The sequence below is a fragment of the Nerophis lumbriciformis genome, linkage group LG16 (assembly GCF_033978685.3).
Source record: "Nerophis lumbriciformis linkage group LG16, RoL_Nlum_v2.1, whole genome shotgun sequence".
Taxonomy (NCBI): domain Eukaryota; kingdom Metazoa; phylum Chordata; class Actinopteri; order Syngnathiformes; family Syngnathidae; genus Nerophis; species Nerophis lumbriciformis.
Window position 1 is genome coordinate 7,317,907 of NC_084563.2, and position 27,363 is coordinate 7,345,269.

The 27,363-nt window shown below is 37.8% G+C and overlaps 1 protein-coding gene across 2 annotated transcripts in view; it reads right to left on the reverse strand.

Moving 5' to 3' along the window:
- glra1 (glycine receptor, alpha 1) overlaps nucleotides 1-27,363 on the reverse strand; it is a 156,314-nt gene that overhangs the window by 27,174 nt on the left and 101,777 nt on the right. For both annotated transcript variants that reach the window (XM_061976566.1, XM_061976564.1), the window contains 3 exons: nucleotides 24,547-24,770; nucleotides 12,934-13,016; nucleotides 11,365-11,502 (listed from right to left, as the gene is read on the reverse strand). In XM_061976566.1, the coding sequence (XP_061832550.1) occupies nucleotides 11,365-11,502; nucleotides 12,934-13,016; nucleotides 24,547-24,770 (445 nt within the window). The remainder of the gene's footprint in view (nucleotides 1-11,364; nucleotides 11,503-12,933; nucleotides 13,017-24,546; nucleotides 24,771-27,363) is intronic.

The window sequence follows — 27,363 nt, forward strand, 5'->3', positions numbered from 1 at the left end:
GTAGTAAACATGTGGTTGAGTTGTAATAAATATTTAAACATGTAGTAAACATGTTGTACAGTTGTAGTAAATATGTTGTACAGTTGTAGTAAATATGTAAAAATGTAGTAAACATGTTGTACAGTTGTAATAAATATTTTGTAAAGTTGTAGTAAATATGTAAACATGTAGTAAACATGTAAAGTTGTAATAGGTATGTTGTGAAGTTGTAGTAAATAAGTTGTAAAGTTGTAGTCAATATATAAACATGTGGTAAACATGTTGTGCAGTTATAGTAAACATGTTGTACAAATGTAGTAAATATGTAAAGATGTAGTAAACATGTTGTACAGTTGTAGTAAATATGTAAACATGTAGTAAACATGTTGTAAAGTTGTAGTAAACATGTTGTACAGTTGTAGTAAATATGTAAAAATGTAGTAAACGTGTTGTACAGTTGTAGTAAATATGTAAACATGTAGTAAACATGTTGTAAAGTTGTAATAAGTAGGTTGTAAAGTTGTAGTTAATAAGTTGTAAAGTTGTAGTAAATATATAAACATGTGGTAAACATGCTGTGCAGTTGTAGTAAACATGTTGTACAGTTGTAGTAAATATGTAAAAGTGTAGTAAACATGTTGTACAGTTGTAGTAAATATTTTGTAAAGTTGCAGTAAATATGTAAACATGTAGTAAACATGTTGTAAAGTTGTAGTAAATAAGTTGTAAAGTTGTAGTCAATATATAAACATGTGGTAAACATGTTGTGCAGCTGTAGTAAACATGTTGTACAGTTGTAGTAAATATGTAAAAGTGTAGTAAACATGTTGTACAGTTGTAGTAAATATTTTGTAAAGTTGCAGTAAATATGTAAACATGTAGTAAACATGTTGTAAAGTTGTAATAAGTATGTTGTGAAGTTGTAGTAAATATGTTGTAGTAAATATATAAACATGTAGTAAACATGTTGTGCAGTTGTAGTAAACATGTTGTACAGTTGTAGTAAATATGTAAAAATGTAGTAAACATGTTGTACAGTTGTAGTAAATATGTAACCATGTAGTAAACATGTTGTAAAGTTGTAATAGGTATGTTGTGAAGTTGTAGTAAATAAGTTGTAAAGTTGTAGTCAATATATAAACATGTGGTAAACATGTTGTGCAGTTGTAGTAAACATGTTGTACAGTTGTAGTAAATATGTAAAGATGTAGTAAACATGTTGTACAGTTGTAGTAAATATTTTGTAAAGTTGTAGTACATATGTAAACATGTTGTAAAGTTGCAATAAGTATGTTGTGAAGTTGTAGTAAATACGTTGTAGTAAATATATAAACATGTAGTAAACATGTTGTGCAGTTGTAGTAAACATGTTGTACAGTTGTAGTAAATATGTAAAAATGTAGTAAACATGTTGTACAGTTGTAGTAAATATGTAAACATGTAGTAAACATGTTGTAAAGTTGTAATAAGTAGGTTGTAAAGTTGTAGTAAATATATAAACATGTCGTGAACATGCTGTGCAGTTGTAGTAAACATGTTGTACAGTTGTAGTAAATATGTAAAAGTGTAGTAAACATGTTGTACAGTTGTAGTAAATATTTTGTAAAGTTGCAGTAAATATGTAAACATGTAGTAAACATGTTGTAAAGTTGTAGTAAATATATAAACATGTAGTAAACATGTTGTAAAGTTGTAATAGGTATGTTGTGAAGTTGTAGTAAATAAGTTGTAAAGTTGTAGTAAATATATAAACATGTGGTAAACATGTTGTGCAGTTGTAGTAAACATGTTGTACAGTTGTAGTAAACATGTTGTACAGTTGTAGTAAATATGTAAAGATGTAGTAAACATGTTGTACAGTTGTAGTAAATATTTTGTAAAGTTGTAGTAAATATGTAAACATGTAGTAAACATGTTGTAAAGTTGTAATAAGTATGTTGTGAAGTTGTAGTAAATATGTTGTAGTAAATATATAAACATGTAGTAAACATGTTGTGCAGTTGTAGTAAACATGTTGTACAGTTGTAGTAAATATGTAAACATGTAGTAAACATGTTGTAAAGTTGTAATAAGTAGGTTGTAAAGTTGTAGTTAATAAGTTGTAGAAGTTGTAGTAAATATATAAACATGTGGTAAACATGCTGTGCAGTTGTAGTAAACATGTACAGTTGTAGTAAATATGTAAAAGTGTAGTAAACATGTTGTACAGTTGTAGTAAATATGTAAACATGTAGTAAACATGTTGTAAAGTTGTAATAAGTAGGTTGTAAAGTTGTAGTTAATAAGTTGTAGAAGTTGTAGTAAATATATAAACATGTGGTAAACATGCTGTGCAGTTGTAGTAAACATGTTGTACAGTTGTAGTAAATATGTAAAAGTGTAGTAAACATGTTGTACAGTTGTAGTAAATAGGTTGTAAAGTTGTAGTTAATAAGTTGTAGAAGTTGTAGTAAATATATAAACATGTGGTAAACATGCTGTGCAGTTGTAGTAAACATGTTGTACAGTTGTAGTAAATATGTAAAAGTGTAGTAAACATGTTGTACAGTTGTAGTAAATAGGTTGTAAAGTTGTAGTTAATAAGTTGTAGAAGTTGTAGTAAATATATAAACATGTGGTAAACATGCTGTGCAGTTGTAGTAAACATGTTGTACAGTTGTAGTAAATATGTAAAAGTGTAGTAAACATGTTGTACAGTTGTAGTAAATATGTAAACATGTAGTAAACATGTTGTAAAGTTGTAATAAGTAGGTTTTAAAGTTGTAGTTAATAAGTTGTAAAGTTCTAGTAAATATATAAACATGTGGTAAACATGCTGTGCAGTTGTAGTAAACATGTTGTACAGTTGTAGTAAATATGTATAAGTGTAGTAAACATGTTGTACAGTTGTAGTAAATAGGTTGTAAAGTTGTAGTTAATAAGTTGTAGAAGTTGTAGTAAATATATAAACATGTGGTAAACATGCTGTGCAGTTGTAGTAAACATGTTGTACAGTTGTAGTAAATATGTAAAAATGTAGTAAACATGTTGTACAGTTGTAGTAAATATGTAAACATGTAGTAAACATGTTGTAAAGTTGTAATAAGTAGGTTGTAAAGTTGTAGTTAATAAGTTGTAAAGTTGTAGTAAATATATAAACATGTGGTAAACATGCTGTGCAGTTGTAGTAAACATGTTGTACAGTTGTAGTAAATATGTAAAAGTGTAGTAAACATGTTGTACAGTTGTAGTAAATATGTAAACATGTAGTAAACATGTTGTACAGTTGTAGTAAATATTTTGTAAAGTTGCAGTAAATATGTAAACATGTAGTAAACATGTTGTAAAGTTGTAGTAAATAAGTTGTAAAGTTGTAGTAAATATATAAACATGTAGTAAACATGTTGTAAAGTTGTAGTAAGTAGGTAAACAGGTAGTAATAATTTAGTAAACGTGTAGCAAAATTGTAGTAAACATGAAGTAAATGTGTGGTAAATATTTAAATGTGAAGTAAACATGTAGTAAACATGCAGCAAACCCGTAGAAAACATGACCTTAACTGTAGTAAACATGTGGTAAATATGTAGATAATGTGTAGTAAACATGTTGTAAAATTGTAGTAAACATGAAGTAAATATGTAGTAAACATGAAGTAAACATGTAGTACACATGTAATAAAATGAAGCAAACATTTAGTAAACTTGTAGCAAACACGTAATACAATGTAGTAAACATGTAGTAAATATGTAGTACACATGAAGTAAACATGTAGTACACATGTAATAAAATGAAGCAAACATTTAGTAAACTTGTAGCAAACACGTAATACAATGTAGTAAACATGTAGTAAATATGTAGTACACATGAAGTAAATATGTAGTATACATGTAATAAAATGTAGCAAACATTTAGTAAACTTGTAGCAAACACGTCATACAATGTAGTAAACATGTAGTAAATATGTAGTACACATGAAGTAAATATGTAGTATACATGTAATAAAATGTAGCAAACATGTAATAAAATGTAAACATAGTAAACATGTGGTTAACATGTAATACAAAGTAGTAAACATGTAGTAAACATTTAAACATGAAGTAAACATGTAGCAAGTATGTAGTAAGCCTGTGGGAAAGGCGGTCTAAGGAGGATCAGGTCCAGCAGGACAATGATACATTGCAAAATGTAGTAAAAATGTAGTAAACATGTAGTAAGTATGTAGTAAGCCTGTGGGGCAGGTGGTGCAAGGAGGTCCAGCAGGACAATGAGTGTAGTAAACCTGTAGTAAGTAGGTAGTAAACATGCAGTAAGTATGTGGTCTAAGGAGGAACAGGTCCAGCAGGACAATGAGACGTTACAAAGTGTAGTAAACATGTAGTAAATATGTGGAAAACATGTAGTAAGTATGTAGTAAGTTTGTGGTCTAAGGAGGATCAGGTCCAGCAGGACAATGAGACATTACAAAGTGTTGTAAACATGTAGTAAGTAAGTAGTAAACATGTAGTAAGTAAGTAGTAAACATGTAGGAAGTAAGTAGTAAACATGTAGTATGTAGTAAGTAAGTAGCAAACATGTAGTATGTAGTAAGTAAGTAGTAGACATGAGATAAGGAGGATCAGAGAGTTATCAAGTGTTGTAAACATGTAGTAAGCATGTAGTAAGCAATTGAGAAACATGTAGTAAGTAGTTAAGATGTAGTAAGTATGTAGTAAACATGTAGTAAATATGTAGTAAGTAAGTAGTATGTAGTAAGTAAGTAGTATGTAGTAAGTAAGTTGTAAACATGTAGTAAGTAAGTTGCAAACATGTAGTAAGTATGTAGTAAGTATTATGTAGTAAGTAGTAAACATGTAGTATGTAGTAAATATGTAGTATGTAGTATGTAGTATGTAGTAAGTAGTAAGTATGTAGTATGTAGTAAGTATGTAGTAAGTAGTAAGTATGTAGTATGTAGTAAGTATGTAGTAAGTAAGTAGTAAACATGTAGTAAGTAGTAAGTGTGTAGTAAGTAAGTAGTAAACATGTAGTAAGTAGTAAGTGTGTAGTAAGTAAGTAGTAAACATGTAGTAAATACGTAGTTAGTAAGTAGTATGTTATAAGTAAGTAATAAACATGTAGTAAGTAAGTAGTAAGTATGTAGTAGGTAAGTAGTAAACATGTAGTAAGTATGTAGTAAGTAAGTAGTAAACATGTAGTAAGTATGTAGTAAGTAAGTAGTACACATGTAGTAAGTATGTAGTATGTAGTAAGTATGTAGTAAGTAAGTACTAAACATGTAGTAAGTAAGTAGTATGTAGTAAGTAAGTAGTAAACATGTAGTAAGTATGTAGTATGTCGTAAGTATGTAGTATGTAGTAAGTAGTAACCATGTAGTAAGTAGTAAGTAAGTAGTAAACATGTAGTATGTAGTAAGTAGTAAACATGTAGTATGTAGTAAGTAGTAAACATGTAGTAAGTGAGTAGTAAGTATGCAGTAAGTAAGTAGTAAACATGTAGTAAGTAAGTAGTATGTAGTAAGTAAGTAGTAAGTAGTAAGTATGTAGTAAGTAGTAAACATGTAGTAAGCATGTAGTAAGTAAGTAGTAAACATGTAGTAAGTATGTAGTAAGTAAGTAGTAAACATGTAGTAAGTATGTAGTAAGCAAGTAGTAAACATGTAGTAAGTATGTAGTAAGTAAGTAGTAAACGTGTAGTAAGTATGTAGTAAGTAAGTAGTAAGTAAGTAGTAAACATGTAGTAAGTATGTAGTAAGTAAGTAGTAAACATGTAGTAAGTATGTAGTAAGTAAGTAGTAAACATGTAGTAAGTATGTAGTAAGTAAGTAGTAAACATGTAGTAAGTAAGTAGTAAGTAAGTAGTAAACATGTAGTAAGTATGTAGTAAGTAAGTAGTAAACATGTAGTAAGTATGTAGTAAGTAAATAGTAAACATGTAGTAAGTAAGTAGTAAACATGTAGTAAGTATGTAGTAAGTAAGTAGTAAGTAAGTAGTAAGTATGTAGTAAACATGTAGTAAGTATGTAGTAAGTAAGTAGTAAACATGTAGTAAGTATGTAGTAAGTAAGTAGTAAACATGTAGTAAGTATGTAGTAAGTAAGTAGTAAACATGTAGTAAGTAAGTAGTAAGTAAGTAGTAAACATGTAGTAAATATGTAGTAAGTAAATAGTAAACATGTAGTAAGTATGTAGTAAGTAAGTAGTAAACATGTAGTAAGTATGTAGTAAGTAAGTAGTAAGTAAGTAGTAAGTATGTAGTAAGTAAGTAGTAAGTAAGTAGTAAACATGTAGTAAGTATGTAGTAAGTAAGTAGTAAACATGTAGTAAGTATGTAGTAAGTAAGTAGTAAACATGTAGTAAGTATGTAGTAAGTAAGTAGTAAACATGTAGTAAGTATGTAGTAAGTAAGTAGTAAACATGTAGTAAGTATGTAGTAAGTAAGTAGTAAACATGTAGTAAGTATGTAGTAAGTAAGTAGTAAACATGTAGTAAGGAGGATGAGAGAGGTTATAAAGTGTTGTGGTGTACAAGTTCTGCATTGCAGCAGAAAAGTAATTAGTATTTCAAAGAGGACTTTTGTCGGCCAGTCTTTGTGTTGTTGCCGGGCGGAATTTCTCTCTCTCTCACACACACACACACACACACACACACACACACACACACACACACACACACACACACACACACACACACACACACACACACACACACACACACTTCATTAATCATCAACATAAACCACACTGCCGCTGCCGCTGCCGCTTTATGGCGGATGAAGAGGCGCCTGGGTGTGTGTGTGTACGTGTGTGTGTGTGTACGTGAATGTGCGTGTACTTGTGTGTGTGTGTGATGGTGCACGTGTGCATATTGTTGTGTGCGTCTGTGTATATGTACGTGTTTGTGTGTGTGAGTGTATAGGTGCACGTGTGTGTTGATGTGTGCACGTGTGTGTGTGTGTCCACGTGTATGCGTGTGTGTGCGTGTGTGTATGAGTGCGTGTATGTGTGCGTGTGTGTGCATGTGTGTATGTGTGCATGTATGTATGTGTGTTTGTGTTGATGTGTGCGTGTGTGTACGTGCGTGTGTGTGTAGGTGCACGTGTGCATGTTGTTGTGTGTGAGTGTGTACGTGTTTGTGTGCGTGAGTGTGTAGGTGCACGTGTGTGTTGATGTGTGTGTGTGCACGTGTATGTGCACGTGTATGCGTTTATGTGGGTGTGAGCGTGTAGGTGTATTTGTGCGTGTGTGTGTTGATGTGTGCGTGTGTGTGCATGTGGGTATATACTGTATGTGTGTGCGTGCGTATGTTGATGTGTGCGTGTGTGTACGTGCGTGTGTGTGTAGGTGCACGTGTGCATGTTGTTGTGTGCGTGTGTGCATGTGTGCGTGTATATGTGTGTGAGTGTGTAGGTGCATGGGTGTGTGTGCACGTGTGCATGCTGTTGTGTGCGTGTGTGTATGTGTTTGTGTGTGTGAGTGTGTAGGTGCATGTGTGTGTTGATGTGTGCACGTGTGTGTGTGTGCGTGTGTCTGTGCATGTGTGTATGTGTGCGTGCATGTGGGTGTGAGTGTGTAAGTGCTTGTGTGCGTGTGTGTGTTGATGTGTGCGTGTGTGTGCATGTGTATGTGTGCATGTATGTGTGTGTGTGTGTTGATGTGTGCGTGTGTGTACGTGCGCGTGTGTCTAGGTCCACGTGTGCATGTTGTTGTGTGCGAGTGTGAATGTGTGCGTGTTTGTGTGTGTGTGTGTGTGAGTGTGTAGGTGCATGTTTGTGTTGATGTGTGAGTGTGTGTGCACGTGTGTGTGTGTCCACGTGTATGCGTGTGTGTGTTTGTGCGTGTGTGTATGTGCGCGTGTATGTGGGTGTGAGTGTGTAAGTGCATGTGTGCGTGTGTGTGTTGATGTGTGTGTATCCGTGTATGTGTGCATGTATTTGTGTGAGTTAATGTGTGCGTGTGTGTACGTGCGTGTGTGTGTAGGTGCACGTGTGCATGTTGTTGTGTGCGAGTGTGTATGTGTGCGTGTTTGTGTGTGAGAGTGTAGGTGCACGTGTGTGTTGAAGCGTGCGTGTGTGTGCACGTGTGTGTGTGTCCACGTGTATGCGTGTGTTTGTTTGTGCATGTGTGCGTGTATGTGGGTGTGAGTGTGTAAGTGCATGTGTGCGTGTGTGTGTTGATGTGTGTGTATCCGAGTATGTGTGCATGTATTTGCGTGTGTTAATGTGTGCGTGTGTGTACGTGTGTGTGTGTGTGTAGGTGCACGTGTGCATCTTGTTGTGTGCGTATGTGTGCGTGTATGTGTGTGTGAGTGTGTAGGTGCACGTGTGTGTTGATGTGTGCGTGTGTGTGCACGTGTGTGTGTGTGTGTGTGCATGTGTATGCGTGTGTGTGTGTCTGTGCGTGTGTGTATGTGTGCGTGTATGTGTGTGAGTGTTTAGGTGCATGTGTGCGTGTGTGTTGATGTGTGCGTGCGTGTGTATGTATGTGTGTGTGTTGATGTGTGCGTGTGTGTACATGCGTGTGTGTAGGTGCACGTGTGCATGTTGTTGTGTGCGTGTGTGTATGTGTGCGTGTTTTGCGTCTGTGAGTGTGTAGGTGCACGTGTGTGTTGAAGCGTGCGTGTGTGTGCACGTGTGTGTGTATCCGTGTATGTGTGCCTGTATTTGTGTGGGTTAATGTGTGTGTGTGTGTACGTGCGTGTGTGTGTAGGTGCACGTGTGAATGTTGTTGTGTGCGAGTGTGTATGTGTGCGTGTTTGTGTGTGAGTGTGTGAGCGTGTAGGTGCACGTGTGTGTTGAAGCGTGCGTGTGTGTGCACGTGTGTGTGTGTCCACGTGTATGCGTGTGTGTGTTTGTGCGTGTGTGTATGTGTGCGTGTATGTGGGTGTGAGTGTGTAAGTGCATGTGTGCGTGTGTGTGTTGATGTGTGTGTATCCGTGTATGTGTGCATGTATTTGCGTGTGTTAATGTGTGCTTGTGTGTACGTGCGTGTGTGTAAGTGTACGTGTGCATGTTGTTGTGTGCGTATGTGTGCATGTATGTGGGTGTGAGTGTGTAGGTGCACGTGTGTGTTGATGTGTGCGTGTGTGTGCACGTGTGTGTGTGTGTGCATGTGTATGCGTGTGTGTGTCTGTGCGTGTGTGTACGTGCGTGTTGATGTGTGTGTGTGCGTGTGTATGTAAGTGTGTGTGTTGATGTGTGTGTGTGTACGTGCGTGTGTGTAGGTGCACGTGTGCATGTTGTTGTGTGCGTGTGCGTATGTGTGCGTGTATGTGTGTGTGAGTGTGAAGTTGCACGTGTGTGTTGAAGCGTGCGTGTGTGTGCACGTGTGTGTGTGTCCACGTGTATGCGTGTGCGTGTTTGTGCGTGTGTATGTGTGCGTAAATGTGGGTGTGAGTGTGTAAGTGCATGTGTGTGTGTTGATGTGTGTTTATCCGTGTATGTGTGCATGTATTTGCGTGTGTTAATGTGTGCATGTGTGTACGTGCGTGTGTGTGTAGGTGCACGTGTGCATGTTGTTGTGTGCGTACGTGTACGTGTGTGAGTGTGTAGGTGCACGTGTGTGTTGATGTGTGCGTGTGTGTGCATGTGTGTGCGTGTGTGTGCATGTGTATGCGTGTGTGTGTCTGTGCGTGTGTGTATGTGTGCGTGTATGTGTGTGTGAGTGTGTAGGTGCATGTGTGCGTGTGTGTGTATGTATGTGTGTGTGTTGATGTGTGTGTGTGTGTGTGTAGGTGCACGTGTGCATGTTGTTGTGTGCGTGTGTGTATGTGTGCGTGTTTTGTGTGTGTGAGTGTGTAGGTGCACGTGTGTGTTGAAGTGTGTGTGTGTGTGTGTGTGCACGTGTGTGTGTGTCCACGTGCATGCGTGTGTGTGTTTGTGCGTGTGTCTATGTGTGCGTGTATGTGGGTGTGAGTGTGTAAGTGCATGTGTGCGTGTGAGTGATGATGTGTGTGTATCTGTGTATGTGTGCATGTATTTGCGTGTGTTAATGTGTGCATGTGCGTGTGTGTGTAGGTGCAAGGTGCATGTTGTGTGCGTACGTGTATGTGTGCGTGTATGTGTGTGTGAGTGTGTAGGTGCACGTGTGTGTTGAAGCGTGCGTGTGTGTGCACGTGTGTGTGTGTCCATGTGTATGCGTGTGCGTGTTTGTACTTGTGTATGTGTGCGTAAATGTGGGTGTGAGTGTGTAAGTGCATGTGTGTGTGTTGATGTGTGTTTATCCGTGTATGTGTGCATGTATTTGCGTGTGTTAATGTGTGCATGTGTGTACGTGCGTGTGTGTGTAGGTGCACGTGTGCATGTTGTTGTGTGCGTACGTGTACGTGTGTGAGTGTGTAGGTGCACGTGTGTGTTGACGTGTGCGTGTGTGTGCACGTGTGTGCGTGTGTGTGCATGTGTATGCGTGTGTGTATGTGTGCGTGTATGTGTGTGTGAGTGTGTAGGTGCATGTGTGCGTATGTATGTGTGTGTGTTGATGTGTGTGTGTGTGTGTGTGTAGGTGCACGTGTGCATGTTGTTGTGTGCGTGTGTGTATGTGTGCGTGTTTTGTGTGTGTGAGTGTGTAGGTGCACGTGTGTGTTGAAGTGTGTGTGTGTGTGTGTGTGTGCACGTGTGTGTGTGTCCACGTGCATGTGTGTGCGTGTTTGTGCGTGTGTGTATGTGTGCGTGTATGTGGGTGTGAGTGTGTAAGTGCATGTGTGCGTGTGTGTGTATCCGTGTATGTGTGCATGAATTTGCGTGTGTTAATGTGTGCATGTGTGTACGTGCGTGTGTGTGTAGGTGCATGTGTGCATGTCGTTGTGTGCGTATGTGTGCGTGTATGTGTGTGTGAGTGTGTGTGTGCACGTGTGTGTGTGTGTATGTGAGTGTGTAGATGCATGTGTGCGTGTGTGTGTTGATGTGTGTATGTGTGCGTGTATGTGTGTGTGAATGTGTGTGTGCACGTGTGTGTGTGTGTATGTGAGTGTGTAGATGCATGTGTGCGTGTGTGTGTTGATGTGTGCGTGTGTGTGCATGTGTGTATGTGTGCATGTATGTGTGTGTGTGCGTGTGTGTGTTGATGTGTGCGTGTGTGTGTTGAAGTGTGCGTGCGTGTGCATGTGTGCGTGCATGAGTTTCTGTGTGTGTGTGTGCGTGTATGTGTGTGCACGTGTATCCATATGTGTGTGTGTGTGTGCGTGCGTGCGTCTGTGTGTGCGCGCGTGTGTGTGCATGTGTATGCGTGTGTGTGTCTGTGTGTATGCATGCGTGTGTGTGTCTCTGCGTGAATGTGTGTGTACGTGTGTGTGCGTGTGTGTGTGTGCATGCGTATGCGTGTGTTTGTCTGTATGCGTGTGTGTGTCTCTGCGTGAATGTGTGTGTGTGTGCGCGTGCATGTCAGTACCACATGTGTCCAGCGGGGGCGCTCACCTGTGTTGTAGTGTTTGGTGCAGTAGCGCAGGTCCTTCTCCTCCTTGAGGATGAACTGAGGAAGTGTGAGTCCGTCAGCCACTTGCACCGCACCCTTCTCGTCCCACTCGAAGATCAGGTCGTTCATGGTGTAGCCGACTGGACACAAGAGAGTCAGTCACCGGCACTGTATCAAAAACCCACATCAATCTCTAAAGGATATCACCACATGGGCTCAGGAACACTTCAGAAACCCACTGTCACTAAATACAGTTGGTCGCCACATCTGTAAGTGCAAGTTAAAGCTCTACTATGCAAAGCGAAAGCCATTTATCAACAACACCCGGAAACGCCGTCGGCTTCGCGGAGCCTGAGCTCATCTAAGATGGACTGATACAAAGTGGAAAAGTGTTCTGTGGTCTGAACATTGAGAAAAGTTTTTGGAAATATTCGACATCGTGTCATCCGGACCATCCAGACTGTTATCGACGCAAAGTTCAAAAGTCAGCATGTGTGATGGTATGGGGGTGCATTAGTGGGTAACTTACACATCTGTGAAGGAACCATTAATGCTGAAAGGTTTTGGAACAACATATGCTGCCATCTAAGCGCCGTCTTTTTTCATGGACGCCCCTGCTTATTTCAGCAAGACAACGCCAAGCCACATTCAGCACGTGTTACAACAGCGTGGCTTCGTTAAAAAAAAGAGTGCGGGTACTTTCCTGGCACCGCCTGCAGTCCAGACCTGTCTCCCATCGAAAATGTGTGGCACATTATGAAGCTGAGTGTTGTTAAAAGAAAAGGTGATGTAACACAGTGGTGAACATGCCCTTTCCCAACTACTTTGGCACGTGTTGCAGCCATGAAATTCTAAGTTAATTATTATTTGCAAAAAAAAAATAATAAAGTTTATGAGTTTGAACATCAAATATGTTGTCTTTGTATTCCGTTTATATTTACATCCAACACAATTTCCCAACTCATATGGAAACGGGGTTTGTAAAATAGAAGACAGTCATATGTTGGTGTTAAAAAGTACAATGTCATGTTGTGGTCTTCTCTACAAGGTGCGTTCAAGCAGCCATGATTGAAGTCGCGCTGAAGGCGCTCCTTCGCTTGCTGCCGTTACTGATTGGCACTTTCTCCGCTCACTCGGATGGAAGCGATTCTCTGTCAGCACCTTCTGACATGGCGGCCCGACACTGGCGCCGGTCCGAGAGCGGCGAGTGTGTCTTGGCTCCATGTCCAGTGATCCATCACAGCGTCCCTGCTTGCGAGTCGCCTCACGTCCTCTCCCACGATGGAGAGGCCGCAGAGAAATCTATATGGAACTGATGAACCCGCGCTGATGACTCTGTGTGTGTGTGTGTGTGTGTGTGTGTGTGTGTGTGTGTGTGTGTTGTCTCACTATCCTTGTGTGGACCAACACCTGAGAAACGACCCTTTCTATGAGGATCTTTTTGACTTGTGAGGACATTTGCCTGGTCCTCACAAAGTAGCCAAGACATTTACGTGTGTGTGTGTGTGTGTGTGTGTGTGTGTGTGTGTGTGTGTGTGTGTGTGTGTGTGTGTGTGTGTGTGTGTACTCACAGCTCTCCAGCTGCATGATGCACGTCTGCACATCCATCGGGAAGTTCTTCAGATCCATGGGACAGGCCAGGATCAGCGTTATTCTGCCAAACACACACAGTATCACTTCCTGCTAAGAGGCGTGTCCTGACCCCGACACATCACACTGACTTCTGGTATCTTCTGGTATCATGTGCGCATATGTTGTGTCTTCTGGTATCCTGTGCGTATATGTTGTATTTTCTGGTATCATGTGTGTATATATTGTATCTTCTGGTATCATGTGTGTATATGTAGCATCTTCTGGTATCATGTGCGTATATGTAGCATCTTCTGGTATCATATGCATATATGTTGCATCTTCTGGTATCATGTGTGTATATGTTGTATCTTTTGGTATCATGTGTGTATATGTTGTATCTTCTGGTATCATGTGTGTATATGTAGCATCTTCTGGTATCACGTGTTTATGTTTTATCTTCTGGTATCAGTGTGTATATGTTTTATCTTCTGGTATCATGTGCGTAAATGTTGTATCTTCTGGTATCATGTGTGTATATGTAGCATCTTCTGGTATCATGTGTGTATATGTAGCATCTTCTGGTATCATGTGTGTATATGTTTTATCTTCTGGTATCATGTACGTATATGTTGTATCTTCTGGTATCATGTGCGTATATGTTGTATCTTCTGGTATCATATGTGTATATATTGTATCTTCTGGTATCATGTGTGTATATGTTTTATCTTCTGGTATCATATGTGAATATGTTGTATCTTCTGGTATCATGTGCGTAAATGTTGTATCTTCTGGTATCATGTGTGTATATGTTTTATCTTCTGGTATCATGTACGTATATGTTGTATCTTCTGGTATCATGTGCGTATATGTTGTATCTTCTGGCATCATATGTGTATATATTGTATCTTCTGGTATCATGTGTGTATATATTGTATCTTCTGGTATTATATGTGAATATGTTGTATCTTCTGGTATTATATGTGAATATGTTGTATCTTCTGGTATCGTGTGTATATGTTGTATCTTCTGGTATCATGTGTGTATATGTAGTATCTTCTGGAATCATGTGTGTATATGTTGTATCTTCTGGTATCATGTGTGTATATGTTGTATCTTCTGGTATTATATGTGAATATGTTGTATCTTCTGGTATTATATGTGAATATGTTGTATCTTCTGGTATCGTGTGTATATGTTGTATCTTCTGGTATCATGTGTGTATATGTAGTATCTTCTGGAATCATGTGTGTATATGTTGTATCTTCTGGTATCATGTGCGTATATGTTGTATCTTCTGGTATCGTGTGTATATGTTGTATCTTCTGGTATCATGTGTGTATATGTAGTATCTTCTGGAATCATGTGTGTATATGTTGTATCTTCTGGTATCATGTGCGTATATGTTGTATCTTTTGGTATTATGTGTGTATATGTTGTATCTTCTGGTATCATGTGTGTATATGTTGTATCTTCTGGTATCATATGTGTATATATTGTATCTTCTGGTATCATGTGTGTATATGTAGCATCTTCTGGTATCATGTGTGTATATGTAGCATCTTCTGGTATCATGTGCGTAAATGTTGTATCTTCTGGTATCATGTGTGTATATGTTTTATCTTCTGGTATCATGTACGTATATGTTGTATCTTCTGGTATCATGTGCGTATATGTTGTATCTTCTGGTATCATATGTGTATATGTAGCATCTTCTGGTATCATATGTGAATATGTTGTATCTTCTGGTATCATGTGCGTAAATGTTGTATCTTCTGGTATTATATGTGAGTATGTTGTATCTTCTGGTATCGTGTGTATATGTTGTATCTTCTGGTATCATGTGTGTATATGTTGTATCTTCTGGTATCATGTGTGTATATGTAGCATCTTCTGGTATCACGTGTGTATGTTTTATCTTCTGGTATCAGTGTGTATATGTTTTATCTTCTGGTATCATGTGTGTATGTTTAATCTTCTGGTATCAGTGTGTATATGTTTTATCTTCTGGTATCATGTGCGTAAATGTTGCATCTTCTGGTATCATGTGCTTATATGTTGTATCTTCTGGTATCAGATGTGTATATATTGCATCTTCTGGTATCATGTGTGTATATGTTGTATCTTCTGGTATTATATGTGAATATGTTGTATCTTCTGGTATCGTGTGTATATGTTGTATCTTCTGGTATCATGTGTGTATATGTTGTATCTTCTGGAATCATGTGTGTATATGTTGTATCTTCTGGTATCGTGTGTGTATATGTTGTATCTTTTGGTATTATGTGTGTATATGTTGCATCTTATGGTATTATGTGTGTCTTCTGGTATCATGTGTGTATGTTGTACCTTCTGGTATCATGTGTGTTAATGTTGTATCTTCTGGTATCTTGTGTGTATATGTTGTATCTTCTGGTATCACGTGTGTATATGTTGTATCTTCTGGTATCATATGTGAATATGTTGTATCTTCTGGTATCGTGTGTATATGTTGTATCTTCTGGTATCATGTGTGTATATGTTGTATCTTCTGGTATCATGTGCGTATATGTTGCATCTTCTGGTATCCTGTGTGTATATGTTGTATCTTCTGGTATCATGTGTGTATATGTTGTATCTTCTGGTATCATGTGTGTATATGTTGTATCTTCTGGTATCATGTTTGTATATGTTGTATCTTCTGGTATCACGTGTGTATATGTTGTATCTTCTGGTATCATATGTGAATATGTAGCATCTTCTGGTATCATGTGCGTATATGTAGCATCTTCTGGTATCATATGCATATATGTTGCATCTTCTGGTATCATGTGTGTATATGTTGTATCTTCTGGCATCATGTGTGTATATGTAGCATCTTTTGGTATCATGTGCGTATATGTTGCATCTTCTGGTATCATGTGTGTATATGTTTTATCTTCTGGTATCATATGTGAATATGTTGTATCTTCTGGTATCATGTGTGTATATGTTTTATCTTCTGGTATCATGTACGTATATGTTGTATCTTCTGGTATCATGTGCGTATATGTTGTATCTTCTGGTATCATATGTGTATATATTGTATCTTCTGGTATCATGTGTGTATATGTTGTATCTTCTGGTATAATATGTGAATATGTTGTATCTTCTGGTATTATATGTGAATATATTGTATCTTCTGGTATCGTGTGTATATGTTGTATCTTCTGGTATCATGTGTGTTAATGTTGTATCTTCTGGTATCATGTGTGTATATGTTGCATCTTCTGATATCATGTGTGTATATGTAGCATCTTCTGGTATCATGTGTGTATATGTAGCATCTTCTGGTATCATGTGTGTATGTTGTATCTTCTGATATCATGTGTACATGTTTTATCTTCTGGTATCATGTGCGTATATGTTGTATCTTCTGGTATCATGTGCGTATATGTTGCATCTTCTGGTATTATATGTGTATATATTGTATCTTCTGGTATCATGTGTGTATATGTAGCATCTTCTGGTATCATGTGCGCATATGTTTTATCTTCTGGTATCATGTGTGTATATGTTGTATCTTCTGGTATCATATGTGAATATGTTGTATCTTCTGGTATCATGTGTGTATATGTTGTATCTTCTGGTATCATGTGTGTATATGTTGTATCTTCTGGTATCCTGTGCGTATATGTTGTATTTTCTGGTATCATATGTGTATATATTGTATATTCTGGTATCATGTGTGTATATGTTGCATCTTCTGATATCATGTGTGTATATGTAGCATCTTCTGGTATCATGTGTGTATATGTAGCATCTTCTGGTATCATGTGTGTATGTTGTATCTTCTGATATCATGTGTGTATATGTTGTATCTTCTGATATCATGTGTGTATATGTAGCATCTTCTAATATCATGTGTGTATATGTAGCATCTTCTGGTATCATGTGTGTATGTTGTATCTTCTGGTATCATGTGTGTATATGTTGTATCTTCTGGTATCATGTGCTTATATGTTGCATCTGCTGATTTAGTTCTGTTAAAAAAATAGAAAAAAAGGCCGATACGGACATGCGTGAAAAAGCCGAACATGGTTATAAATAGAGGTAGATGTCTACTGTAATAAAAAGACTTTCATATGTCATCTGAAGGGCCCGTGTGGCTCCTCCCCCTCCTCCAAGGTGAAGACTGATGATGGCGCGGGCTCGCCAACAGAATACTAAGAGCGTCTGTAGATTACCAGCGGCGCCTCTGAGCACAGGCAATAAAAGGGAGGTGGAGGAGGCGGCCATAACTCCTCCAGCCTTGAATTGGATGTCTGGGAGACGCAATGAAAGGGAAGCAGGAAGTCCAGGTGTGACGCATTAAGAAGTCTTCGGACTCCAATAAACAGGAAGTTACCAACTAAAGTTTCACCGTCAGATTTAACCTCCTGTTGTGATTTGGACCATTTCTGATGTTAGATCCACTATATACTATATATTCATACTCATCAACTATTCCCACATAGAGATTAGATTGGAATGCTTAACGTATTTTTCGGACTATAAGTCGCAGTTTTTTTTCATAGTTTGGCCGGGGGTGCGACTTATACTCAGGAGCGACTTATGTGTGAAATTATTAACACATTACCGTAAAATATCAAATAATATTATTTATCTCATTCACGTAAGAGACTAGACGTATAAGATTTCATGGGATTTAGCGATTAGGAGTGACAGATTGTTTGGTAAACGTATAGCATGTGTCATGTCTGTGTAATCATGTTTTGTTTAGTTATTGGACTCTTTAGTTTCTGGCTTTCCACTCCCTTGTCTCGTTTCCATGATTACCCCATTAGTTTCACCTGTTCCACGTTTGGACTCATTGTGCACTCTTTGTTTGTCACCATAGCAACCCATTAGTTTTCACCTGTCACGTCACGCACCCGTTTCACGTTTTGAGTCACGCACCTGTTTTCGTTAATCATGTCTGTCGTATTTAAGTTCATTGTTTTCAGTTTGTCTTTCTGGTGACATCCCGCATTTATACTCTCCCATACTTGCCAACCCTCCCGGATTTTCCGGGAGACTCCCGAAATTCAGCGCCTCTCCCGAAAACCTGCCGGGACAAATTTTCTCCTGAAAATCTCCCGAAATTCAGGCGGAGCTGGAGGCCACGCCCCCTCCAGCTCCATGCGGACCTGAGTCCGCTTTCCCACAAACGTCTACAGTAAAGCAGTCCGTCTGCCGTAAACAGCAATGTTGTGACACTCTTAAACAGGACAATACTGCCATCTAGTGCATTTGATGAAAGCACTTTTGTGCGTGCCACACAGCAATGCATCATCAGAGAGGGTGTTCAGCATGGTTAGAAAGATAGTGACAGAGAATAGAACAAAGGATGGACAATTCAACCCTTAACTCAACAATGAGTAGATGAGTGTTATGTGTGTGTATATGTGTAAATAAATGTACACTGAAATTCAAGTATTTCTTTTATTTATATATATATATATATATATATATATATATATATATATATATATATATATATATATATATATAGCTAGAATTCACTGAAAGTCAATTATTTCTTATATATATATATATATATATATATATATATATATATATATATCCATCCATCCATCCATCCATTTACTACCGCTTATTCCCTTCGGGGTCGCGGGGATGTATATATATATATATATATATATATATATATATATATATATATATATATATGTATATATATATAAATATATATATATATATATATATATATATATATATATATATATATATATATATATATATATATATATATATATATGAAATACTTGACTTGGTGAATTCTAGCTGTAAATATACTCCTCCCCTCTTAACCACGCCCCTAACCACGCCCCCGCCCCAAACCACGCCCCCCGCACCCACCCCCACCCCCTGAAATTGGAGGTCTCAAGGTTGGCAAGTATGTACTCTCCACACACCCTTATGACCCTTGCTGCGCTTTTTCATGCCGTTTTTTTTTTCCATCCAAGTAAGTTTTCTTTATTCATGCCATAGTTTGCAAGTTTTGTTTAATTGTTCATAGTTTCTGCCTTTGTGCAAGTATTTGTTTTCATAGCCAAGTTGTTTCTCCGCCACTGTGCGCGCTTTTTGTTTGTACTTTTTTTTGATAAAATTAAATAAATATGTTCTCACATTCCCGTCTCGCCCGAGCCAACTTTCCGTTGCCTTCTAGAAAAACTAAACCCCAGGACCAAGTCACGACAGCATGTTCTATATGTTATAGTTATTTGAATGACTCTTACCATAATATGTGTTACGTTAACATACCAGTTGGTTATTTATGCCTCATATAACGTACACTTATTCAGCCTGTTGTTCACTATTCTTTATTTATTTTAAATTGCCTTTCAAATGTCTATTCTTGGTTTTGGACTTTATCAAATAAATTTCCCCCAAAAATGCGACTTATATATGTTTTTTTCCTTCTTTATTGTGCATTTTCGGCCGGTGCGACCTATACTCCGGAGCGACTTATACTCCGAAAAATACGGTATTTATATTCATGCTCAACATTAGATACTCAGAACACCTTTTGTATGATGATGCTTATTTGAACATGAATGCTTCAAAAAAATCTGAAATTAACCTGCTGGTTTTTGCATAAGTGTGAACAATAGGGATGATGTTTGATAAGAAATTATCGAGTTTGAGGCTATTATCGAATCCTACTATCGAACCGATTCCTTATCGATTCTCTTATCGAGTCCAGATAGGTTGTTGTATATGGAAAAAAAACACATAATATTTGGTTTAACAAAAGCTCACTTTTAGTATATAAGAAAAAAATAAAATCTAATAAATAAATCAATATTGACTGTTACCCCCCTAAAAATAAATAAATAAATAAATAAACATTGACTTTTGTTACCCAAAGTATATTAAGTGGGATTTTTCAGAAAAACAAATATATACAGTAAATTATTACTTTTTTTTAATGTAAAATTATTTCTTTTTAATGCAAAATGGTGACATTTGTCATATAAAATTCGGACTTTTATCACAATATTGCCCATTAAAATAGTGACATTTCTTGAGTAAAAGGATGACTCATTTTGCCGAGTAAAATTCCGATCATCAGAAAAACAAACACAAAAACAACCTGTCTCTGTGATCACTATACACTCTTAGAAATAATGGTTCTAAAAGGGTTCTTCTACAAGGGTTGAGGTTCTAACTGGAACCATTTGCTTCTGAAAAACCCTTTCCCAAAGAAAGGGTTTTTCAAGGGTTCTTGGTAACGCTAATGGTTCCAGTAAGAACCATTTTGATCCAGAGAACCCTTTAAAACCCCTTTTCTGAATAATTGGTTTTAAAAGGGTTCTCACTAACACTAAGGGTTCCAGTAAGAACTATTTTGATCCAGAGAACCGTTTTTGGAAGAAAGAGTTCTTCAGGGATTGTTGAAAGCATGGGTAAGATCCTGTGTCACCAGGGACATACTTCCTGATAACATTTGCCAATAATGGTGCCTATCTTTAAATAAATGTTTTTCTCATTAAAATGTTTTGAATGTTTGTTCAATGTCAACATGATAAATGACCACAATATAATATGAACTAAACTGATCTGTAGAATACAATATGGTTCTTTATAGAACCCTCAGAAGACAAGACGGTTATCGGTGAAAACCTTTGAAAAGGGATGTTTTTAGAACCCCCTGTGTCAGATCTAGATGAAACCCTTGAAACATGAAAGAGTTATTTGTGGAACTCCCTGTGTGGGTTCTAGATGAAACCTTTGAAACATGAAAGGGTTCTTAGTGGAACTCCCTGCATGGGTTCTAGATGAAACCCTTGACAAACGAAAGGGTTCTTAGTGGAACTCCCTGTGTGGGTTCTAGATGAAACCCTTGAAATACGAAAGGGTTCTTAGTGGAACTCCCTGCGTGGGTTCTAGATGAAAGTCTTGAAATACAAAATGGTTCTTAGTGGAACTCCCTGTGTGGGTTCTAGATGAAAGTCTTGAAATACAAAAGGGTTCTTAGTGGAACTCCCTGTGTGGGTTCTAGATGAAACCCTTGAAACATGAAAGGGTTCTTAGTGGAACTCCCTGCATGGGTTCTAGATGAAACCCTTGACAAACGAAAGGGTTCTTAGTGGAACTCCCTGTGTGGGTTCTAGATGAAACCCTTGAAATACGAAAGGGTTCTTAGTGGAACTCCCTGCGTGGGTTCTAGATGAAAGTCTTGAAATACAAAATGGTTCTTAGTGGAACTCCCTGTGTGGGTTCTAGATGAAACCCTTGAAATACGAAATGGTTCTTAGTGGAACTCCCTGTGTGGGTTCTAGATGAAACCTTTGAAACATGAAAGGGTTCTTAGTGGAACTCCCTGCATGGGTTCTAGATGAAACCCTTGACAAACGAAAGGGTTCTTAGTGGAACTCCCTGTGTGGGTTCTAGATGAAACCCTTGAAATACGAAAGGGTTCTTAGTGGAACTCCCTGCGTGGGTTCTAGATGAAAGTCTTGAAATACAAAATGGTTCTTAGTGGAACTCCCTGTGTGGGTTCTAGATGAAACCCTTGAAATACGAAAGGGTTCTTAGTGGAACTCCCTGTGTGGGTTCTAGATGAAACCCTTGAAACATGAAAGGGTTCTTAGTGGAACTCCCTGCGTGGGTTCTTTGTAGAACCTCTCATGGGGGGTTCTGGGTGGAACCTTACACACACAGTTCTAGGTAGAACCCTCCAAAAGGGTTCCAGGTGGAACCTTTATAAAAAGGTTCTACCTGGAGCCAAAAAGGGTTCTCCTATGAGGACGAGCCGAAGAACCTTATATGGTTCTACTTAGCACTTTTATTTCTAAGAGTGTAGGTGTATAAATAATAATATAGTGTTAAATAAAATCAGTCCCTTGGGCACAAAACTGAAAATAATACAGCTCTCCAAAAAGTGCACTTCTGCTGCTATTTGACAAAACTGTTTGTTACGATGCTTTGACATTTTTGCACTTTATTTCTTTATTGAAAGAAAATTCTATGAAGAGGAAAAGTTGTTTGCAAATGTGGTCACAATGCTAAAAAATGAAAAGTTAAAGCTAAAAAAAAGAAATACACTTTATTGAGTTAACATTATTTCTTTATAGGGGGAAAGATGTTATGGGCTAGGGCAGTGTTTTTCAACCACTGTGCCGCGGCACACTAGTGTGCCATGAGATACAGTCTGGTGTGCCGTGGGAGATTATCTAATTTCACCTATTTGGGTTAAAAATATTTTTTTTGCAAACCAGTAATTATAGTCTGTAAATGATGTGCTGTTGTTGAGTGTCGTGTAATACTCCTCCATATCAGTAGATGGCAGCCGGTAGCTAATTGCTCTGTAGATGTCAAAAACAGCGGGAAGCAGCGTGCAGGTGAAAAGGTATCTAGTGCTTAAACCAAAAATAAACAAAAGGTGAGTGCCCCTAAGAAAAGGCATTGAAGTTTAGGGAAGGCTATGCAGAATGAATCATACACCAACAACACATCTCATCTGTTGTGTTGTTGTGAACGGCATCATGGATGTAACATCAATGTACAAACAATCATACACCCACAACATATCTCATCTGTTGTGTTGTTGTGAACGACATCATGGATGTAACATTAATGTACAAACAATCATACACCCACAACATATCTCATCTGTTGTGTTGTTGTGAACGACATCATGGATGTAACATCAATGTACAAACAATCATACACTCACAACACATCTCATCTGTTGTGTTGTTGTGAACGACATCATGGATGTAACATTAATGTACAAACAATCATACACCCACAACATATCTCATCTGTTGTGTTGTTGTGAACGACATCATGGAAGTAACATCAATGTACAAACAATCATACACCCACAACATATCTCATCTGTTGTGTTGTTGTGAACGACATCATGGACGTAACATCAATGTACAAACAATCATACACCCACAACACATCTCATCTGTTGTGTTGTTGTGAACGACATCATGGACGCAACATCAATGTACAAACAATCATACACCCACAACATATCTCATCTGTTGTGTTGTTGTGAACGACATCATGGATGTAACATCAATGTACAAACAATCATACACCCACAACATATCTCATCTGTTGTGTTGTTGTGAACGACATCATGGATGTAACATCAATGTACAAAAAATCATACACCCACAACACATCTCATCTGTTGTGTTGTTGTGAACGACATCATGGATGTAACATCAATGTACAAACAATCATACACACACAACACATCCCATCTGTTGTGTTGTTGTGAACGACATCAGTTTCACCTAAGTAATCCTAAAACTCGTCAAACATAGAACAGCAGCCCACTTCCCCTCCTTCAAAATAACATCCCGTCTAACTGCAATAACAAAATAAAAGGTTTTTAAAAAAAGACCTTACACAAGCATAATGTACTTAATTAAAGCACTTATTGATACTTTTACAAAATAATATTACTTTACCTTAAAGTATTGGTCAATATTGTCCAAAGATGTATTTCACCAATAAATGTGAGATATTTAGCATTTTATTTGAATATTTTGTCACATTGTATTTATGCCACGAAAAGAACACACTTTATGGTAGTAAAATAAGCATAAAAGGTGAAAAACTTAAATTAATTTTTTTCTTATTGCGATTGTTATTAAAATGTTTTGACTTTTTTTAAATTTAATTTGTTACTCATTTATATCCAGTTGTTTTTTTAAATAACATTTTAAGTTAAATTTTGGGGGTACAAAAAATACCGGTTTCCAAATGAATGAATAATCCTATTATTATTCGTAAATCCAATATCAATCCAAATATTATAATTATTATTTTTGCCATAATTGTCCAGCCCTAGCTAGGCTAAAGCACAAGAGAAAGTAAAAATAAAAGTACAACTTAAAATAAAAATACAAATACAAATAAAAGTGAAAGTACGAGCAAAAGTAAAAAAAAAAAAAAGTACAAATAAAACTAAAACTAGAAACACAAATAAAAGTTAAAGTAACAGTTAAAATAAAAGTACAAATAAAAGTGAAAGTAAAAGTAAAAATACATGTAAAAGTCAAAAAAGTCAAAATACAAATAGAAGTGAAAGTAAAAATAAATGTAAAAGTAAAAAAAGGCAAAATAAAAGTAAGAGTAAGCTAAAGTGAAAGTAAAAGTACAAGTAAAAGCAAAAGTGAAAGTAAAAGTAAGGGTGTAATTGAATATTTGGAATAAGGCTCTTGTAGAAAATAACTAGAAGTGTTCTTCACGTCCCATACAATACCGATACTGGAGACTTGAGTCTTGTCCCATACTGATATCAATACGATATCATACCTGTGTCACTTAGTAGTGTGGAATGTTAGAAAAGGTTTGAGCAAGTGAAACGAGTCAAACAGAGAACAATGGTAGTTATGAAAAACAATAACCTATTTATCATAAACCGGCTGTCTTGAAGTCAAAGTGGAGTGGCAATTGTTTTTAGTGGTGACAATAATTCATGAAGTTCAGTAAGTTGAATAATGATACATGTTTACAAAAAAGGTAAACAGTAAAAGTTTGTTGGGGCGACAAGGGGTCAAAGGTGACTAAAAGTGCTGACCTCAGCATGATAGAACACCCCTCCCTCCAAAGTGCAAAGTTACCGTATGCTGTAGAGCACGTTGCCGTTCTTGGAGATGCGAAGCAGCTTGTTGTCGGTGGTGATCTCGTGGAAGTTGGCGCCCTTCTCGTTGGCAAAGAACAAGTCGGGCTTCCAGATGGAATCCAACATGGACGGGTCCAGGTCCAGCGAGTCGTCAGGATACTCGCTGTAGGCCAGTCGAGGGTCGTTCCACTGCTGCCTCAGGAAGATGTTGACTCTGTAGTCCTGTAGCACACACAACACTTGGTTGGACCGCTCCTTCTACAAACCACTGTCACTCTTCTAGAACACACCGTCACTCTTCTAGAAAACACCTTCACTCTTCTAGAACACACCGTCACTCTTCTAGAACACACCGTCACTCTTCTAGAAAACACCTTCACTCTTGTAGTACACACCGTCACTCTTCTAGAACACACCTCCACTCTTGTAGAACACACCTTCACTCTTGTACTACACACCGTCACTCTTCTAGAAAACACCTTCACTCTTCTAGAAAACACCTTCACTCTTCTAGAACACACCGTCACTCTTCTAGAAAACACCTTCACTCTTGTAATACACACCGTCACTCTTCTAGAACACACCTCCACTCTTGTAGAACACACCTTCACTCTTGTACTACACACCGTCACTCTTCTAGAACACACCGTCACTCTTCTAGAAAACACCTTCACTCTTCTAGAACACACCTTCACTCTTGTAGAACACAGCGTTACTCTTCTAGAACACACCTTCACTCTTGTAGTACACAGCGTTACTCTTCTAGAACACACCTTCACTCTTCTAGTACACACCGTCACTCTTCTAGAACACACCTTCACTCTTGTAGAACACACCGTCACTCTTCTAGAACACACCTTCACTCTTGTAAAACACACCGTCACTCTTCTAGAACACACCTTCACTCTTCTGGAACACACCTTCACTCTTCTAGAGCACCTTTACTTTTCTAGAAAACACTGTCACTCTTCTAGAACAAACCTTCACTCTTATAGAACACACCTTCACTCTTCTAGTACACACCGTCACTTCTAGAAAACACCGTCACTCTTCTAGAACACACCGTCACTCTTTTAGAACACACCGTCACTCTTTTAGAAAACACCTTCACTCTTCTAGAAAACACCTTCACTCTTCTAGAACACACCTTCACTCTTGTAGAACACACCGTCATTCTTCTAGAACACACCTTCACTCTTCTAGAACACACCTTCACTCTTGTAGAACACAGCGTTACTCTTCTAGAACACACCTTCACTCTTGTAGAACACAGCGTTACTCTTCTGGAACACACCTTCACTCTTCTAGTACACACCGTCACTCTTCTAAAACACACCTTCACTCTTGTAGAACACAGCGTCACTCTTCTAGAACACACCTTCACTCTTGTAAAACACACCGTCACTCTTCTAGAACACACCTTCACTCTTCTAGAGCACCTTCACTTTTCTAGAAAACACTGTCACTCTTCTAGAACAAACCTTCACTCTTCTAGAACACACCTTCACTCTTCTAGCACACACCATCAATCTTCTAGAAAACACTGTCACTCTTCCAGAACACACCTTCACTCTTCTAGAACACTACTTAATTCTTCTAGAACACATCAACTTTTAGAACCCACCTTCAGCTTCTAGAACACACCTTCACTCTTCTAGGACACACTTTAATTCTACTAGAACACACCTTCACCTTTTAGAACCCACCTTCACCTTCTAGTACACACCTTCACTCTTCTAGAACACACCTTCATTCATCTGAAAAACACTTTCATTCTTCTAGAACACACCTTCACTCTTCTAGGACACTACTTAATTCTTCGAGAACACATCACCTTTTGGAACCCACCATCACCTTCTAGAACACACCTTCACTCTTCTAGAACACACTTTAATTCTACTAGAACACACCTTCACCTTTTAGAACCCACCTTCACCTTCTAGAACACACCTTCACTCTTCTAGAACACACCTTCATTCATCTGGAAAACACCTTCATTCTTCTAGAACATACCTTCACTCTACTAGAACACACCTTAATTATTCTAGAACACACCATCACCTTTTAGAACCCACCTTCACCTTCTAGAACACACGTTCACTCTTCTAGAACACACCTTCATTCATCTGGAAAACACCTTCATTCTTCTAGAACACACCTTCACTCTTCTAGACAACACCTTCACTCTTCTAGTACACACCGTCATTCATCCGGAAAACACCATCATTCTTCTAGAACACACCTTCACTCTTCTACAACACACCTTAATTCTACTTGAACACACCTTCACCTTCTAGAACCCACTTTCATTCATCTGGAAAACACCATCATTCTTCTAGAACACACCTTCAATCTTCTAGAACACACTTTAATTCTATTACAACCGACCTTCACCTACTAGAACACACCTTCACTCTTCTAGAACCCACCTTCACCTTCTAGAACCCACCTTCATTCATCTGGAAAACACCATAATTCTTCTAGAACACACCTTCAATCTTCTAGAACACACTTTAATTCTATTACAACCGACCTTCACCTACTAGAACACACCTTCACTCTTCTAGAACCCACCTTCACCTTCTAGAACCCACCTTCATTCATCTGGAAAACACCATAATTCTTCTAGAACACACCATCATTCTTCTAGAACACACCTTCAATCTTCTAGAACACACTTTAATTCTATTACAACCGACCTTCACCTACTAGAACCCACCTTCACCTTCTAGAACCCACCTTCACCTTCCAGAACCCACCTTCATTCATCTGGAAAACACCATCATTCTTCTAGAACACACCTTCACTCTTCAAG